The following is a 19,290-nucleotide window of genomic DNA, read 5'->3' as shown; positions in this document are numbered from 1 at the left end:
GGGACCGGTGCATTCTCCCCCTATTCCCCTGAGACCCCCAGGACATGAAGTAAGGCAAGAGGATACCCACTGAGCCCTGGTTAATTGAAGAATCAAAGAGACTCTGGAGGGTCCCCCCCCCCCCTCTCCATGAACAAAGACCCTGAAGGTGAGAGCACTCAGCGGGGTCACTGGATGAAACATACGAGGAGGGTGAGTGACTAAAGTTGAAATCTTCTATACACTAACTGTGATGTATTACATGGCTCCCTAAAGGGTAGCAGGGGGTAAGTGAAAGGGGGGACCCCCGGTGACTGCAAAAAAGGTGGAAAAGATTTGAGGATAGAACAGCCCAAAAAGATCAGCCGGGGAATAGTGCAGAGACTTGTATACAAGAACTTTGATTCTCTCCCCCCCAAATCCACGAATTTTATAACAGAGGAACAAAGAATAAAAGCTACAGAGAAAATGAAAAATAAAAGTGTAAAAGGAAGTGGGCTTAAAGGGTCCCAGACTGGTACAATTAAAAAATATACCTCCCAAGGAAACGTAACCCCAGAAAGATCCCAGAATAGGATTGAAAGAGGAGAAGCAGATTTCAGCATGGAAAACAGCCCAAGAGTATCACTAGGCCTGGATACCAGTAATCAGCAATCATTAGGAAATATAGAGACGGAAAAAGACCTACAAATACCTAATAAAAAAGAAATGGCAGAAATGTTTAAAGAACTGGAGAAAACAATAAAACAAGAAATGGTAAATATCCGAAGTGACCTGGGACACCTGCTGGTGAGAGTGGAGGAAACGGAGGAGAAAGTTAAAAATCAGACCCAGGCTATCTCTGAGCTTGAAAAAGTAATAATTAACATAGGGAAAGCCCAAGAAAGATTGATATATAAAGCTGAGATACAAGAAAATAGAGACAGGAGGAGAAATGTCATGATACGTGGGGACCCAGAGAACTCTAAGGGAGAAAACCTGCAAGAAGTGGTTTGTAAAATATTAAATACTATAACAGACAGTATTGAAATGGAAAGGACTAAAATAGAAGGAACTTTCAGAAAAGGAAACATCCAGAGATACCTGGGGAAAGAAAGGCCGAGAGACATAGTAAAATTTTATGAGTTCCGAGATAAAGAAAAAATTTGGAAGAAGATCAAAGGGAAACCAGTTATTAAGTATGAAGGTGGAGACATACAGATATATGCGGACTTGGCCCCAGAGACTCTGTGGAGAAGGAGAACTTTGAGACCCCTATTGGAAAGGTTGAAAGAACATAATGTGCAATATAGATGGGGGTCTCCTGAATGTTTAATAGGATGGAAAAACGGGGTTACGTCGTACCTCAGGTTCCCAGAAGATCTGAAATATTTTTGCGACAGTTTAAAAATACAAAGAATGGAGATTCCAGGCTGGGAAGAAGACCAATGGGAACTTAGAATGAAGAGAAAAGAGGATTGGCAACTTGTGGGGGGGAGGAGGCGGGGGGAGGGGGAGAGAGGTGGTGGAGGAAAGATAAGGCTGTTTTTTTTTTGTTTTTTTTTCCTCTACACTGGTCTGCCCTCACCCTACTGCCCCTGCCTTACGGTGCTGTAGATGAACCCAAGAGGGACCAGGGGAGCTATGGGGAGGTCGGACAAGGGGAAAGACGTCCATGCCCAGAGTTTTTAGCCCAAGGAGTAGATCAAAAGTGGAAGTTACTTCCATAAATGATCAATAGGCAAACGATAGGCCTAAAAAGAGGGGGGAGGGGGTGGGTAAGTGGGGAGGGGGGGTATTTTTCCTGCAAAAAAAAAATAAAACATATAAAAGCAAGTGAGAAGGGAGAAGAAGGGGAAGAGAAGATTTATGGAAGATGGAAGAGATTCAGTTTATAACATATAACGTAAATGGGTTGAACTCCCCTGGGAAAAGATTTAGACTGTTTAAAGAACTACACCATAGAGCAGCCTCAGTAGTATTCTTACAGGAGACACATTTTGAGATAGAATCGAATGTTAGGCTGGGGTCCAGAAATCACCCAACATGGTATTATGCAGATTCCCCGGTCAAGAGAGCGAAGGGTGTTGCAATAGGTATGGCAAAGAATACTAGGTTTGAGCTGGAAGATAGAATGACAGACCCAGAGGGGAGATTCTTGTTCTTAAAGGGAAAACTACAGGAGATCGAATGTACACTGGCCAATATTTATTGTCCTAATAAAAGCCCAGAGATATATCTGAAAAAAGTGCTGAGGAAGTTGATGGACTTTAAAAAAGGACGTCTGATCCTCGCAGGGGATTTTAATTTCTGTATGGATCCACAAAAGGATGCTACCTCCCATGTACAGAGAGAAGGAAGTAGGGCCCTGAAACTCTTGAAGAAAGAACTACATATAAGTCAATTAGTAGATGCCTGGAGAATTACACACATGCAAGATAGAGATTATACCTTTTTTTCAAACATGCATAAGAGGTATTCAAGATTAGACCACATATTAATAGAACATCAATTAATTGACCACCTGGTTCAAGTTGAAATAGAGACAATCTCTCTATCGGATCACGCCCCAGTTATAATGAAATTGGAATGGGGGAAGGGGAAAACAGGAGGGCTGGGTTGGAAACTGAATGAGACACTATTAGTAGAAAAGGAAATAGCCCAGAAAATAGGGGAAGAGATTGATCGGTATTTCAAGGAGAACGAGACAGGCGATGTGTCCATAGCTACAGTGTGGGAATCTCATAAGGCATACATAAGGGGAATATTGATAGCGATTGGGGCAAGAAAGAAAAAAGAAAGAAGAGAGAAAATGAGTGGGCTCTTAGAAGAAATAAGTATACTAGAACAACAACACAAAAATAGAATAATAAAAGAAATAGAGCTGAAGTTAAAAAAAAAGAAAGAAGAATTGGAAGGTGTAATAGAAGAGGAGAGGAGAAAAGCATATAATAGGGTTTTGAGTGAGAGATATAGATGGGGAGAAAGACCGAGAAAATATTTGATGAGGGCCCTGAGGAAAAAGAAAAATAGAAATTATATAGAAAAAATAAAAGATGTTAAGGGGAACCTGAAACACTCAAATAGAGAAATCGCCAAAGTTTTTATGGAATATTATAGAGATCTGTATAATATAAATCCCCTGCGGGAATCAGAAAATATAGAAAGTGTGAAGAATCAAAAGAGAAAGAAATATCTAGAGAAGGCTGGGTTACTAAAATTAAGCGAAGTCCAATTGAACTCCCTTGATGCAGATATCTCACAAGATGAAATAAAATTAGCTTTGAAGGGTACAGTGTCTGAGAAAAGTCCAGGACCAGATGGTTATACTGTGAGATATTATAAAAAATATAGTGAAATCTTAGTACCAAAACTTAGAAAATACATGAATGCATTAGGTGGAGTGATGGAAGTAAGAAAAGAATCGCTACAAGCTCAAATGGTGCTTATTCAAAAAGAGGGAAAAGATGCTACACAGTGTTCGAGCTATAGACCTATCTCATTATTAAACACTGACACTAAGCTATATGCAAAGGTCTTGGCAAATAGATTGAAAGAGCTAATGCCGGAATGGATACATCAGGACCAGGTGGGCTTTGTTCCCGGGAGGGAGGGTAGAGATAATGGGTTACGATCATTGATGCTGATCCAAAAAAGTAAAAAGGGAAAAGAACCGGTGGTACTACTCTCTATAGACGCTGAAAAAGCGTTTGATAGAGTGAACTGGAGATTCATGACGGATACGTTGGAAGTCATGGGAATTGGGCCCAGGATGAGAGAGTGGATAGGAAAGTTGTATAGATACCCCTCTGCAATTGTTGTGGTGAACGGGGAGAGGTCAGAACCCATTGAGATGTCAAACGGTACAAGACAGGGATGTCCACTGTCCCCATTGTTGTATGTTATATCATTAGAACCACTGCTGTCAACAATAAGGCTAAATAGAGATATAAAGGGAATTCAGATAGGGGACACGGAACATAAAGTCGCCGCTTTTGCTGACGACTTGTTGTTCTACGTGGGAAACCCCAGGATAACACTTCCAAATCTAATGAAGCTATTAAAGGAATATGGAGAACTGTCAAATTTAAAGATTAATCCAACAAAAACGGAGATTCTAAATATAAATATTTCAAGAAATGAAAAAGAAAAAATACAAAAGGAATTTCCCTTTAAATGGAAAGATAGAGATATAAAATACTTAGGAGTAAAACTCACAGCTTCATATAAACACCTTTATAAATTAAACTATATTCCATTGATTAATGAGATTAGAGAGGAGCTGAAAATATTGCAGGAGGGAACTCCGACATGGATAGGCCGTATTAACCTGGTAAAAATGATAATAGTACCAAAAATCATGTATAGATATCAAATGATACCAATTAAACTCCCAGAGATCTTTTTTAAGTTAATCAAGAAACTGATAACAAAATACATATGGAGGAATAAAAAACCAAGATTGTCACATGAATTGCTGAGTAGGAGGAAAGAAAGAGGTGGTTTAGGGCTTCCAGACTTTAAAAGATACTACAAAGCTGTAATATTGGCAAGAACTATAGACTGGATACAGAACTATAAAAAAAGTTGGGTGAGAATAGAGAATGAACTTAGTGGAACAGATTTGGGTAAGGTGATATGGGTACCAACACAGTATAGGGGCCTAAACGATAATGTAAATACATACACTTTGAATGTTTTAAAAATTTGGGATAATTTACACAAAAGTTTGAAATGGTCTTTCAACTCAACACTGATTTCACTAAAAAAACACGGAGTGTTTCCCCCCTGGTAGAGAAGAAATAGGTGGTAGGTAATTTAAAAAGGAAGAGGTTCAATTAAGAGATATTTTGGTGGGGGATAAAATAGGATCATTTGGGGAATTGAAAAAAAAAAAAGAGGGTGAGATTTTCACTAAATTAGACAAGTGGCGGTATTTTCAATTGAGGAGTTTTGTTGGAAGTTTACCCAAAACCTTTTCAAACAAGTTCCACTTGTCTCTTGTTCTTAAAGGTTTTGGCACACAAGGTGATGGGAAACACGGGATTGCTAAGGTATATAAAATACTCACCGAATTAGATATAAACACAAAGCCAACATATATAACAAAATGGGAAACTGATATGGGATGCGTGATAGATGAGGAGAAGCAGAGGAGAATATATAGATTAACCCACGAAAACATTTCTATGAGAGAGGTAGAGATGAACTATAAGTGTTTGACAAGATGGCACATTACACCAAATGTTGAAAATAAGATGTGTAAAGAGAGTTCACCGTGGTGTTGGAGGGGATGTGGTGAAATAGGTACAACATATCACATATGGTGGGGCTGCCCAAAAATTCAGTTATTCTGGAAGACAATAACCCATTTGATAAGAAAAATAACAGAAATAGACATTGGCTTAGACCCAGAAGTGTGTATTTTGCATAACATGGACATATCAGTCAATAAATATAAAAAATCAGGGATATGGTGCTACATTAATGCTGCAAAAGCTCTGATACCCAGGTTTTGGAAGCAAATAGAGGTACCGAAGGAAGAGGACTGGATTGAAGGGGTTGAGCAGATTAAAAAGATGGAAAGGTTGTGCCATGTCCAGGAAGATAGGATGGAGATTTATAATAGGAAATGGGAGAATTGGGAAAAAGCTAAGTTATATATGAAATATAGGAAAGATTAAAGAAAATAATAGGAAAACTGCACTTGCTGAGATAAAATGAGGCAGAGAAAAGGAAAAGCAGGAAGATGGGATTTGGGTGAGGGTGGAGGAGGGGGGGGGAATTTGGAATAAAGTAAATAAAGTAGAAATGTTGGATACTATAATGTATAAATATATATATATATATATGTTTGTATATCATGATGATGAAATGTATTTAAAATGAAAATCAATAAATATTTAAATTATAAAAAAAAAAAATATCCTTTTCCACAGTTCACATCATCATCATCTCCTTTACCCTAACATTTCCCCCCAAACCCCTCACACTGCCATTGTCTTTACCCAAACCCTTGCACTTCTTGTATAAGGTGACAACACAGTGCCTCCACTGTTGTAAAGCCCCAAGCAGGGTCACCAACCCTACCCAGTGCTTCCCCTGGCATACAGAACACCTCCTCCATACAGTACAGAAATGATAAAAGCAGTAAGTGTTCTGTAATCAAGGAGTAGACAACCAAACAAGGATTTGATTTACTAGACACAGGGGTTGATTTACTAAAGACAATTAGACTGTTGACTTTGCAAAGTGAATAGCCTATTTGCCTTTGGTACATCAACCCCACTGTGTCGGCTCAAACAAAGTTAGGAAATCAGATTTCTGGTGGTTCAAGATGCAGTTTTCTGTACTTGCCGCATTTGTAAAGAGACAAACATGGAGCAATGTGCATGTATTGAAGAGAGGATTTTGGTATTATTTTGCCCTGGAATATACTTTAGGGGCAAGTTTGACTGAAAGTGATATTTTAGTGATAGGTGTAGTCTGGTAGGCTGAGTCCACTCATGGTTTCATATAGAGAGATACAAGTACATATACAGACAGGCAGATAGATATGGGATACCCAAACAGTAAAAATTCCTAGACCCAGTTTCCGACTCAAGTTCAAGTAGAGTTTTGGTGATCCCATTTTGTACTTATTACAGCATCTTTTTGTAACATTCTCTATGTCCTGGCCAAAGCAGTAGCACAGACAGACTGAAAGCAGTAGTAGAGTCTGCTTTTTCATTTGTAGCTACAGGTACTGTAAGCCTATAAGGCTTGCCCGTAAGTACAGTACAGACAATATCTCCTCAATGTGCACCATTTGGAAAATATTCACATTTGTACCCGGGGACATCCCCGGCACATGTGCACTGTGCTCTGAATAGACGCACACTTGAATGTGACGTCCATTCAGAGTGCTGTGCCGCAATCTTGACTCCCGTGCTCATACATGGGATTGACGTCATTCAAACAGTCAGAGTGGGCAAACCGAGAAGGAAGACCAGGTGAAGAAGGAAGCCCTGTCAGCAGTGACAGCACACTGCTGGATGGAACCGCTTTACAGGTAAGTCTCACCAATGTCTCCTCACAATTGTATATTAGATAATTAGCAAAGATCTCAATTTGCCAGTACATACGGATATCTTTATGATCTGCTTCCTTTCTTGAGATTTAAACATTTTTATGCAATGGTTTTTGTAAGGGAATAAAAAAAAAATGCTTGCCTTTTCACTTTTCAGTGGTGTACTATGTGCTGCCGCTGCTGGAAAATGTTCCAGTGCGTTCTGATGATCTTCGCCAGGCTGCTGACCTGGTTGTGTCTCTTTCTGCTGGGCTGAATCTCTCTGGTCTTTCTCCTGATCCTGTTTGGAGTCAGACTCAGAGCCCGTTTCTGTTGTCATGTTTGGTTATTTTCTGGCAAAAGAAAAGAACATTTTAACTTAATAATGCACAAAGCACTGAAATCAAGGAAATTCATTCATATAGCTTTGAGTCACAATTACAAGAAAAAATTAGAATAAAACAAAGTGAATACATAATTAAAATAAGGCTAGATAGAAAAAGCTGTGAGAACTTATCATAAATGTTTTATAAAAACCGTGTTTGTGCTTTTGGGCACTGGTGAATAATTTAAGTTAAAAAAAAAAAAAAAAACACAACGCTGCAGCATATTGAGTCATTATGCTTGTCTATTGGGTACAGCTATAAAGAAAAACTAAAGAAAAATATCAATATAGGCCAAGATGTACATCCCATAAAAGAAACAGAAAAATCAAAATACTAAATAATCAGATCCAATATTGGACACAGTGAATAAATATTATTTATGCAAGAGAAAAAACTTTGTGGTGGCCACTAATGCACTGTCCACACTTGAACCTTTGTAGCCTGACTTCCGCTGAATAACGGATGCAACAAAACCACACACATAGGCAGTCAAGGTCATTACATAATTTTAATCCAACCCAAATGATCCCAACCTTTTTAAAAGGACCAGGCTGGTCATATCCATGACATGATTAGTTTTAAATGGACTCTAAAACATATCAACTTGACTAAAAGTCAGTTCACAAGACCAAGAATCTTCTCAAATAACAAATCAGATTCCTACAAGCCTCATCTTTTTATTAAAAAAATAAAAAATTACACTTGGACATGTAAACAGAATAGACCCCGAGATTTAAATTATGAGATTTAAACAAAAGAAATTCCCTTAATTTCATTTGTAAATAATTTTGTACCAGAATCTTAATTATAGTATCATCATTGGGACACATTATAGAACAGATATCTTGTTAACCATTGTAAACCAAAAACTGACCAAAGTTAAAAAAAATTTTTAAAAGTATTTTAGTATTAATTTGGTTATGTATTTTTGTCTATATTTGCATAGAAAAAAGTAATTGTTGCAGACGAATGACAACGTTGTCACTGAGCAAACATGCCTATTGCAGAAAATGTAAAAATTGCTCTTGTCCATATGGGTTTTAGAGGTGAAAGAACCGAAGCTGTTAAAAATCCTGTGAAAGGACCTCTTCCTTATGGAAATGCTGGATACCTGGCTTTCTTTGCTTTGAACACTTTAATACCTTATGCACATGGCCACTTTCAGGGGCAACTGGCATTTCTTTATGCTATTGAACCCAGCTGCACGTTAGCTAATTTGCCCATGCATACTCAGGTGCTGAAGCACATATTTGTGCTTAGATATCAGGGGCATAAAAGTAATGCCCCAAGCTCACTCAGAGAAGCGTATTTGTGCTTTTTACGCTTAAGCGTGTATAAACGCGCATAAATGTATTCTAGTGGCCAGAATAACTGAATATTTTAGCCAACAGAATGAGTTTATGTAATATAAACCTCTAAACGCAGTGTGTCTGTAAACATGTATAATTATGCAACAAAATAAGCATTTTTTTACCCTAGATATTTTTTCCAGCTCCTGACAAAAAAGATCCAGTGCATAATCAGAGTATTTTATTATGACTGTGCATGAGGTCCGAAACAACTGACCCAGAATAAATACGTATCAAATCACTGTGTGGATGAAACATCTTATGTATACACCTGTTCCAAGTCACTGACGCAAAGTCATAGGTTTATCTTTAAAATATATGCTACACATCCAAAACAAGGGATCATACATTTCTTTAAATATATGAAATCACATCATCTAAAATTGGCATACAGAACTTTTTTCATCTACTGATCAAAACTTAAATGAAAATGATAAAATAATTGTTTGGAACATCAAGGGCCATTTACTATTGACAGCACTAAGGCAAAGGTCATTTTCTTGGGTAATGATGTGATCTTGTCCATCTGCATGTGCTGAGCTCTGCAAGACCAACTGCAATTGAGTATGAAATGCACATACAGATACATGGAATGATGAGAATTCATTTTTCCCTATCTTGTTAATGATCCAGGCAGGGGAGCAAACTGAAATTTGGTTCTGTACATTTTTGGAAAGAAAAATTTTAATTTTCTGATATGGATCCGCACGTAAAATGTAAAAGTACATTAAAGCACACATGTAGATATGAATTTGATGTTTTTGTAGTAGAACACAAAGCTCAACAAATGCAAGCACAAATAGAAAAAATTTGAGTTTTTTTGCAATAAGTTTTGAAAGAACTGAGTAAAACACAATCAGTACCCTGCAATTATTTTCTGGGTCAAAAGAAGGACACACACATTGCGAGATGCACATTCTGTTCAATTGCCACAATATGAACATGGTTTGTGTGCAAAAGAGCATGGTGCTTGGATGATTATTCAATGTCTGATCTGCGAAATGCATATGGCACTGGATTGCACTTTTAACAGTTTTAACCAATTAAAAAACAACCACAACAAACCGCAATAACCCACCACATATTACAGTTCGGAATCACAAATAGAGAGGAATTCACTTTAATTCCAAGCTAAAAACTTCAGAATATAAATTAAAAAAAAGGAATACAATATAGCTATAAAGTTTCTCTCTCTTTCTCTCTCTCAAAAGAGCTGTCCACGTGAAACAGGCCATTGTAAGGCTTCACAAACTAAACAAATCCATCAGAGAGATAGCAGCAACATTAGGAGTGGCCAAATCAACAGTTTGGTACATTTTGAGGAAAGAAGAATGCATTGGTGAGCTCAGCAACATAAAAAGCCACGTACGTCCACGGAGGATGACCGCAGGATCCTCTCTATGGTAAATAAAAACCCATTCGCAACATCCAAACAAGAGAAGGACACTCTCCAGGAGGTGGGCGTATCATTGTCAAAGTCTACAATCAGGAGAAGATTTCACGAGAGCAAATACAGAGGGTTCACCACAAGGTGCAAACCATTCATAAGCCTGAAGAATAGAAAAGCCAGATTAGACTTTGCCAAAAAAATCTAAAAAAGCCAAACCAGTTCTGGAAAAGCTTTCTTTGGACGGATGAAATTAAGATTAATCTGTTCCAGAATGATGGGAAGAAAACAGTGTAGAGAAGGCTTGGAACAGCTCATGATTCACAGCACACAATGTCATCTGTAAAACATGGTGGAGGCAGTGTGATGGCTTGGGCATGCATGGCTTCCAGTGACACTGGGTCATTGGTGTTTATTGATGATGTGACAGAAGAAAGAAGCAGCCGGATGAATTCTGCAGTGTTTAGGAGACATATTGTCAGCCCAGATTCAGCCAAATGCAGCAAAGTTGATTGGATGGCACTTCACAGTACAGATGGACAATGATCCAAAACACACTGCAAAAGCAACCCAAGAGCCTTTGAAGGAAAAAAAGTGGAATATACAGCAATGACCAAGTCAATCACCAGATCTCAACCCAATTGAGCATGCATTTCACTTGCTGAAGGCAAAACTAAAAGGCAGAAAGACCCACAAACAAAGAACAACTGAAGACAGCTGCAGTTAGAGCCTGGCAAAGCATCAGAAAGGAGGAAACCCAGTCTTTGGTAATGTCCATGGGTTCCAAACTTCAGGCAGTCATTGCCAGTTATCAACAAAATATTACAAATGAACATTTTATTTATGATTATATTCAATTATACAATTACTTTTGGTCCCTTGAAAAAAGGGAGATAGCGTTAATTCCTAAACCCTTCCTCCAATTTGGATGTACACACCCTCAATTTAAGCTGGAGAGTGTGCACATTCAGCTCATTTCCATTATAGAACTATAGCTTGAATATGTTTTGGTAAAAAAACTGAAATTGTGCCTGCGTCCAATTATAGATAGATAGATACACACACATACATACATACACACACACATACACACAGTATCTCTCGGAAGTGAGTACACCCCTCACATTTTTGTAAATATTTTATTATATCTTTTCATATGACAACATTGAAGAAATGACACTTTGCTACAATGTAAAGTAGTGAGTGTACAGCTTGTATAACAGTGTAAATTTGCTGTCACCTCAAAATAACTCAAAACACAGCCATTAATGTCTAAACCGCTGGTAACAACAGTGAGTACAGCCCTAAGTGAAAATGTCCAAATTGGGCCCAAAGTGTCAATACCCTGCAGCCTCCCTTGCCATTACATACATTCAGTGCTGGAGGTGCCAGAACTGCGTTCCCACTGAAAAAAAAAAGCCCTGTATATATATATATATCATCGCAAAGATAAAGTTAAGGGGTCAAAGACTTTTACTCTCTGCCCTTAGCTCAAGCATGCAGACAGATGGGTATGCTTAGCTGAGAAAAACCCTCTTCTCCTCATATAGATTGCAGGGACGTATGACATCTATTGCAATAGTACAATTTGATGATCTGCACAAATGTTGTTCGGTTTTAAATTAATCTATGGCTGGCATGAGCACATCTGTAAAGCACCTGGACCTTCACCTCCTGGCTATGATCCTTTAAGAAGTGCCTCAACCCATGTGATGTTTCTGGGGCTAAGATTTTGGAGTTTCAAATACATACTACAGCTGTATGCAAAAGATATGTTGTAATTATTTGACCTGTATTTATACCTAAACAGCAGAGCCTCGTTATTTTTATAAAAATGTACTTCTTATTGGACTTTATGGATCTTTAAGCCCAAGTGAATAGAGTGCCTACTGATCTATCATAGTTTCCTGCTGTTTTTATATTCACAACAACCACTGGGAACATTATGTCATTCTGGTACTTGAAGCTTTTAGTTACAAATTAATTCTCCTTATGTCTATGCTAACCCCAATCTCAATTATGAGCTGGATGCCTCCCTCCATTTCTGCAACTAGAGTTCAAAGCTACACGCTGAGCACTACATTAAAAATGTCACAAGGGATTTTCTCTAAAATGGGCTTGCAGCTACTTATGGAAGGTTTTAATAATAGATCATTGTGCACATGGATCTGAAAAAAAACCCTGCTATTTTATATACTACTGCATAATGTTTGCATAAGTTCTAGTAGTAGAAGAAAGGAGGACTAAAAGCTTAAAATAAACAGCACCAATTACATCCATTTCCTGCAGGAGAATTCCGAAAACATATCTCACAGTCATGTTCCTAACTTGCCCTAAATTTATAATGTTTCTTAGCAAGTGAAACTGCTTTCATAAGCACAAACCATAGCATCATGTGATTGGTCAAGTTTAGGCTATTGAGAGGGCAGAGGAGGTGCAAAGCAGGCACATCTAAGTCTGGGGGAAACTATTTTTAACATGCCCGATTACCACTCTACATGACAATCCTCAGCTGGAAGTGCATGTAACTTAGATTTGAGATTATCCCCCAATTGCAGACCATCTCTTGAATGGGAGGCTCCCATCTACTGCCTAAGAGTAGAATCAGCTATATACAACTGCATAATAATTTGCCTACAAAAGATCCTGCATGCAAATGAACATGTATTATCCTGCTGTCTTACACCAGTATAATTTTCTCTGTGTGCAGAAAATTTTTTAGAGGTCTATAAATATTCATGAGGAGCTGTTAACATGCAACATATCCACTGCACTTGTATCCTGACACAAACACTTGATAATTTCCCAACATCCAGCACAAACTCATAATTCTCACTTTGAATATGGGTATTGAAACCCTTCAGCGTCACTGGTAATTTTACTGTAAATGTATAAAGAAATCTAGCTATAGCATGTGTATGTTCTGTACAAGTCCCATTGTGGGAAAAAAAAAAAATTATATATATATATACATACATTTTTATTAGACTACCTAGGAGGTATATAGGGAACCTCAGTTGTGGTCGCTATCACCAAGCGAAAGCACATATCTGTGTATGTAGTGCAACACAAAATTGTCAGAGGCTACTACAAGTAGCTACAAGTCCCATCATGCCTCTGCCTCTGGGAGTCTTGCCTGTGGCTGAGTCTTGCAAGGCCTCATGGGACTTGCAGTTCCTCAACACCTGGAGGGCCATAGTTTGGAGACCCCTGTCCTATAGGATGGAGACTAGATACATGTTTCAGGTGACTGCTAGAGATCATGGCCAATATAATCCCATTAACATCTAATGCTTCCACTACCAATTGATGGAGACCGAGTGCTGCACTGCAAGTACCAAAAAGTCGCAAGTGGTCCTCAGGCCACAGGTTGGACACCAGAGTTCTAGAACCATGGAGAGAGCATCCTAAAAGGCAGAATTACAAACATAATGGTGCAAAGCAAATTCCCCAAAGTGGATTGTCTCAGAATTGAGTAACTGTAGATAGCAAAAGTGGATTCTCTCAGATTTGAGTGACTGTAGACTGAACTTTATTCCCTGTAATGATGCCCAGCAGGCAAATCTCACATTCAAATACATTGTGGCTATACTTGAATTTTCAGTCCAAGAACTGTTGAAACAAGCCTAAATACATTTTCCATCTATTTCCAAGAAGAACTTACCTAAGACCCAAAATAGAGAAATTAGTTTTTGGTTGAGGATCATTGCATGTAAATGCCCATACTTGATTAAATGTGCATGCTCATGGTGTTATTTTCTCCAAAAGACCCACTCATGCAATCGGGAAAACATATACAAGCACATGTGCATGTAAGTGTGAGCAGTAGGGTTTACACAAAATTACAGGAGCACAGAGTAATTTGTAATGCAGTAATATGGGCAGAAAACCACTTCAGTGGGGGCTCCTAGGTGCCACAAATACAGGTGTAATTTATGTTGTACACCCATACACCTGTATTTCAGTTCACGTGCATTTGTGCATTCAGTTTCATGTGAGCCACTGAGCTGGCTAAAAACACTTTGATCTTTTTCTTCATCCATGCCTGCTGCCAAATACCCAAACAATTGCTACATCTAAATGACTGGAGATAGTGGTCGCCCAACAATTTTTTTGAGTCATTCTGTTTGTCAACTGAAGGATGTCAAAGCAGAAGGATGCCAACAGGGCCACCCATGAGGTGAATTTCATGACCTTCATCAGCAGCCACCCAAAATTCACTCTTTGTATGGTCAACTTTATACTGTACATTCAACAGAACAACGAAGTACAAAATCTTATCAGTACATTCCATCTACTACAATGTTATTGCCACTGTGGACTATTTGATTGATACTTACAATACAAAAATAATTAAAATGCTGAAGACAATCAGGGGATTTCAAAATGACGAACACCACTTTTCTGAGTTACAAAAAATAACTGAAAATGGGTCGCAACAGGAGTGCAGAACTAAGGGCACTCCTGTGACCCACAGGAGAAGTAGGGACAAAAGAGCTTTGGCTCTACTTCACCTTTAAGAACTACTTTGGCTTAATACAGAAGTACACCAGTACTCAGAGGTGGCCAAGTGCTCATCTCCTTTAGTTGTCAGTCAGAAGACCCCCTGGCTATAGACTAAATGTAAACAAAAAGGAACTGGCATAAAGCTGATATTATCTATATCTAGGTATGCCCATATTTGGGAAAGGATTGGCCACTGGGTGGGCCTGATGGGGGAGCTGAGAGACTATTTCCCCATCAGGACTGTTTTTTTTTTTTTTTTGAGCAACACAGCAGTGGGCAAATTTGAAAGCCACTTTTGTACTGAATAGTAGCCATGGATCCACCCACTGCCAGGTGCTGTCAATCCAAAGCGGAGCAGACAAGAAGGGGAACTAGGCTCTCAGTTCCCCATCACATTCCACCCAAGCGCCTGTACATGAATTGGTTATAAGCTCCAACACTTTCGGTACTGCGCCCCAACAGAATTCTTAAGAGTCTACAACACACTTTATGAATTCCCCTGAATAAATTATGATCATCTCCTGTACAGTAAAAAAAACAGCTATAGCTAAAATATTCATAAAATTTTAGCACATTTTATGTAGAATTTATTTTTTCCTATTTATAGAGATAACAAATTAGCAAATTAATTTTGATTAAAAAAATAGAAATAGGCAGGCTTTTTAGCCTCTGACAGTTTTATGAAGTCACTGGTAAGGTTTTTATTTTTTGTAACTACATTTTATATGTTTTAGCTCCCAATTTAATATGCAGATCACACACTTTTCCTGGGAGATTTTGGCAGGTGTGAATAGGAATATATTGATTGTCTGACACATCACTGATTTTTCATAACACATTCCCATTTAGAGGAACCTTGTTACATGTAAATGTCCTGTAGGATATGACATGACATTTCTCTTCATCGCTGAGGTGCCAGGAACTTTCAACAACTAAAAATTTTTTTTAAAATAATCCAATATCCAACATCCAATCTGAAACAATCATTAGGCCACATATTACAGATTAGCAGTTTACAAATAATATTTTTTTTTGTAAATGCCATAGCTAAGTTTTTTGAGATTACAACTACAGAAATATACCTGTTGATCTTCCTGTATCCTTGCAATTTCTGTTCACTCTAATAAAATCTCAAAAAATGCTATCAGGTTTCCCAGCTATCTTCGGTAAACACAGCGAGCCACTGCGGGACTGAGCAAGCTGTTCTCACCCCTTACACAGCCCAGGGATCCAGTGAGTGCAAAGCAGAGGGTCGGTGACTAACAGTCACCGACTCTTTGCCCACTGAAGACTGAGAACCAAGCAAGCAATCAGTGGTCTTTGATTGCCGAGTTTTCAGCCTTAGAAACAAGAGAGGAGAGATGCAGCATCAGACCAAGACATGTATACTTTTTTTTTTTCGCATGCGCAGGTTCAACCAAGGAGTTTCAAAATGCAAAAAACAAAAGCAAAATTTACATCCCAACAACAACAGGCAGTTTGCCAGAATGTTCTACTTTAGCAAACACGTGAGAGTTTCTATTTTCAAGAAGTTACAATGGAACTCAATTAGTATACTATTAATTATCATTGCTGATTTCCAATCTTTGTAAAGGCTACCTCAAGTTTTCAAACGATATATACTGTATATATCATATGTTTAGTTAATACGGCAAAAAATACATACAAATTCAGATATAGAAAAGGTGGAATTAAAATCCAATATTCAGTTAAACATATGTGAAATCTTTTGTTGATACCAGTATGCCTTCAGCGTAGGGACAACAGCTGTCTTCAGCACCATGGACAAAGAACAGCAAAAATGACTTCATACAGCAAAATAAGAATTCTCCTGATACACTCAACACACTTTTTTCCCCAGAGCAAGTCCTAGATTTTTCACAGTTTTATTTGTACTAAACAAGCTTCACGTAATGGAAACACAACATAGTTCAGGTACCCACTTGGTTTAGATATACAGTATTTTTAAAATACTGTGGTAACCCATTTTTCCAGCTCTATGGGAATAAGTTGGCTCCCTGCAACCCGTCCTGGTAGAACTCTCTTTATTTAAAGGCTTACTCATAAAACAATGTCTAAACAAACCAGAACGGGACTGCCTAAAAAAAGGCTAAAGCCCAGAGATGCCAACAACCTCCATCTGATGCTCCAGTCCCATATGCTTCTACTAATGTCTGACAGGTGGGACATCTGTCACTGAAGCCAATATATTCACTTACAAGATGCCTGGTCCTCTAGACTGCCATTCCGTGCCATGACAGGCTGGTGGGTATTTTCTACAGTGAGATGGTATACCGTATATCACTCACTTTTTGGGAAACACTGTAAATCAAGAGCAGTCAAATGTTCACTGGCTATTAATTAGCAGATATGAGAAAATAAAACATTTAGTTGGTGAAAGAAATAAGATACATTGTAGAATCAGTACCTTCAACGGTAAACAAGACAAGTATATTCAGTTTATTTCGCTCTCCTTAAAATCGATACATAAATATCAAACATTTCATTGTTCTGTGTCCAACATATGAACTAGAACAAAACAACTCCAAAAATTGTGCATATGCTTTTTCATCTTCAATAACTAAATAGGTTCCATTCTTTTTATGCTCGCACTGTTAACCGTTTACGATACTCCTTCCACTATTTACATTTGCCGTAAATATAATGCAGCGCTTCCACAATATTAACATATAAACAAATTGTGCAAATCTAATAAAAATTCACTCTTAGATTGTAAACTCCAAGGAGCAGGGTCCTCCTAACCCTCTTGTATTGAACTGTATTGTTGCTGTATAGTCTCCCGTTATATTGTAAAGTGCTGAGCAAACTCTTGGCACTATATAAATCCTGTATAATAATAATAAGCTACTCCAACTTGCCTAGTGAAGTTCAGATATAATACCTGTGTACTCAAACTCTATGCACCATGTGCAAGCCTGTCACCGATAATTAAAAGGCTTACCAGAGTAAAAAAAAAAAAAAAAAAACTCACATAACTCAAAAAGTTTACACACCCTTGTTAAAATGTCAGGTTTCTGTGATGTAAAAAAAAAAATGAGACAAAGTTAAATAATTTCAGAACTTTTTCCACCTTTAATGTAACCTATAAACTGTACAACTCAGTTGAACAACAAACTGAAATATTTTTAGGTGGAGGTAAGTAAGAATAAAATAATATGGTTGCATAAGTGTGCACACACACCCTTACACTAATACTTCGTTGAAGCACCTTTTGATTTTATTCCAGCACTCAGTCTTTTTGGGTATGAGTATCAGCAGGGCACATCTTGACTTGGCAATATTTGTCCACTCTTCCTTGCAAAAACACTTCAAATCTGTCAGATTGTGAGGGCATCTCCTGTGCACAGCCCTCTTCAGATTACCCCACAGATTTTCCATCGGATTCAGGTCTGGGCTCTGGCTGGGCCATTCCAAACCTTTAATCTTCTACTGGTGAAGCCATTCCTTTGTTGATTTGGATGTATGTGTTGGGTCATTGTCATGCTGAAAAATTAAGTTCCTCTTCATGTTCAGCTTTCTAGCAGAAGCCTGAAGGTTTTGTGCCAATATTGACTGGTATTTGGAACTGTTAACTCTTTTGGTGATGTGCAGTGTTGTTTTTGCACCAAACATATCTTTTGGAATTATGGCCAAAAAGTTGAAGCTTGGTTTCATCAGACCATAACACATTTTACCACATGCTTTTGGGAGACTTCAGGTGTGTTTTTGCAAAATTTAGCTGGGCTTGGATGTTTTTCTTCGTAAGAAAAGGCTTCCATCTTGCCACTCTACCCCACAGCCCAGACATATGAAGAATACAGGAGATTGTTGTCACATGTACCACACAGCCAGTACTTGCCAGATATTCCTGCAGCTCCTCTAATGTTGCTGTAGGCCTCTTGGCAGCCTCCCAGACCAGTTTTCTTCTTGTTTTTTTTATCAATTTTGGAGAGATGTCCAGTTCTTGGTAATGGCACTGTTGTGCCATATTTTCTGCACTTGATGATGACGGTCTTCACTGTGTTCCATGGTATATCTAATGCCTTGAAACTTCTTTTGTACCCTTCTCCTGACTGATACCTTTTAATAATGAGATCCCTCTGATGCGTTGGAAGCTCTCTGTGGACCATGGCTTTGGCTGTAGGATGTGACTAAGAAAATGCCAGGAAAGATCTACTAGAACAGCTGAACTTTATTTGGGGTCAATCAGAGGCACTTTAAATGTTGACAGGTGTGTACTGACTCCTATTTAACATGATTTTGAATGTGATTGCTTAATTCTGAACACAGCTACATCCCCAATTATAAGAGGCTGTGCATACTCATGCAACCACATTATTTTAGTTTTTTTAATGTTTAGTTCACCCCCAAAAAAGATTTCAGTTTATTTTTCAATTAATTTGTACAGTTTATAGGTCCCATTAAAGTTGGAAAAGGTTCTGAAATGATTCATCTTCATCATTTTTTTACATCACAGAAACCTGCCATTTAAACAGGGGTGTGCAGATTTTTTCTATCCACTGTATATTGCACTCAGTATGTATCAGCTTGGGCTATCAAGGTACTTTGCCTATCCTTTTACCTGTCGGGACACAGTTGGAGGAATAGCATCTAACGAGTGGATCTCACAAGCATCAGGAGATCTTGGCTACAACA

At 38.2% G+C, this 19,290-nt stretch overlaps 1 protein-coding gene across 22 annotated transcripts in view; it reads right to left on the bottom strand.

Annotated features, from left to right (window-relative positions):
* Positions 1-19,290, bottom strand: part of EPB41L3 (erythrocyte membrane protein band 4.1 like 3) — a 240,023-nt gene that overhangs the window by 162,030 nt on the left and 58,703 nt on the right. For all 22 annotated transcript variants that reach the window (XM_089677963.1, XM_089677977.1, XM_089678074.1 and 19 more), the window contains exon 2: positions 7,170-7,359. In XM_089677963.1, coding sequence (XP_089534089.1) covers positions 7,170-7,346 — 177 coding nt within the window. In that variant the 5' untranslated portion in view covers positions 7,347-7,359. The remainder of the gene's footprint in view (positions 1-7,169; positions 7,360-19,290) is intronic.

Source organism: Staurois parvus, unplaced genomic scaffold (genome assembly GCF_062004578.1).
Source record: "Staurois parvus isolate SC_StPar_1 unplaced genomic scaffold, SC_StPar_1.0 ptg000015l, whole genome shotgun sequence".
NCBI classification, from domain to species: Eukaryota; Metazoa; Chordata; class Amphibia; order Anura; family Ranidae; genus Staurois; species Staurois parvus.
This window is presented reverse-complemented; position numbering and strand designations above follow the sequence as displayed.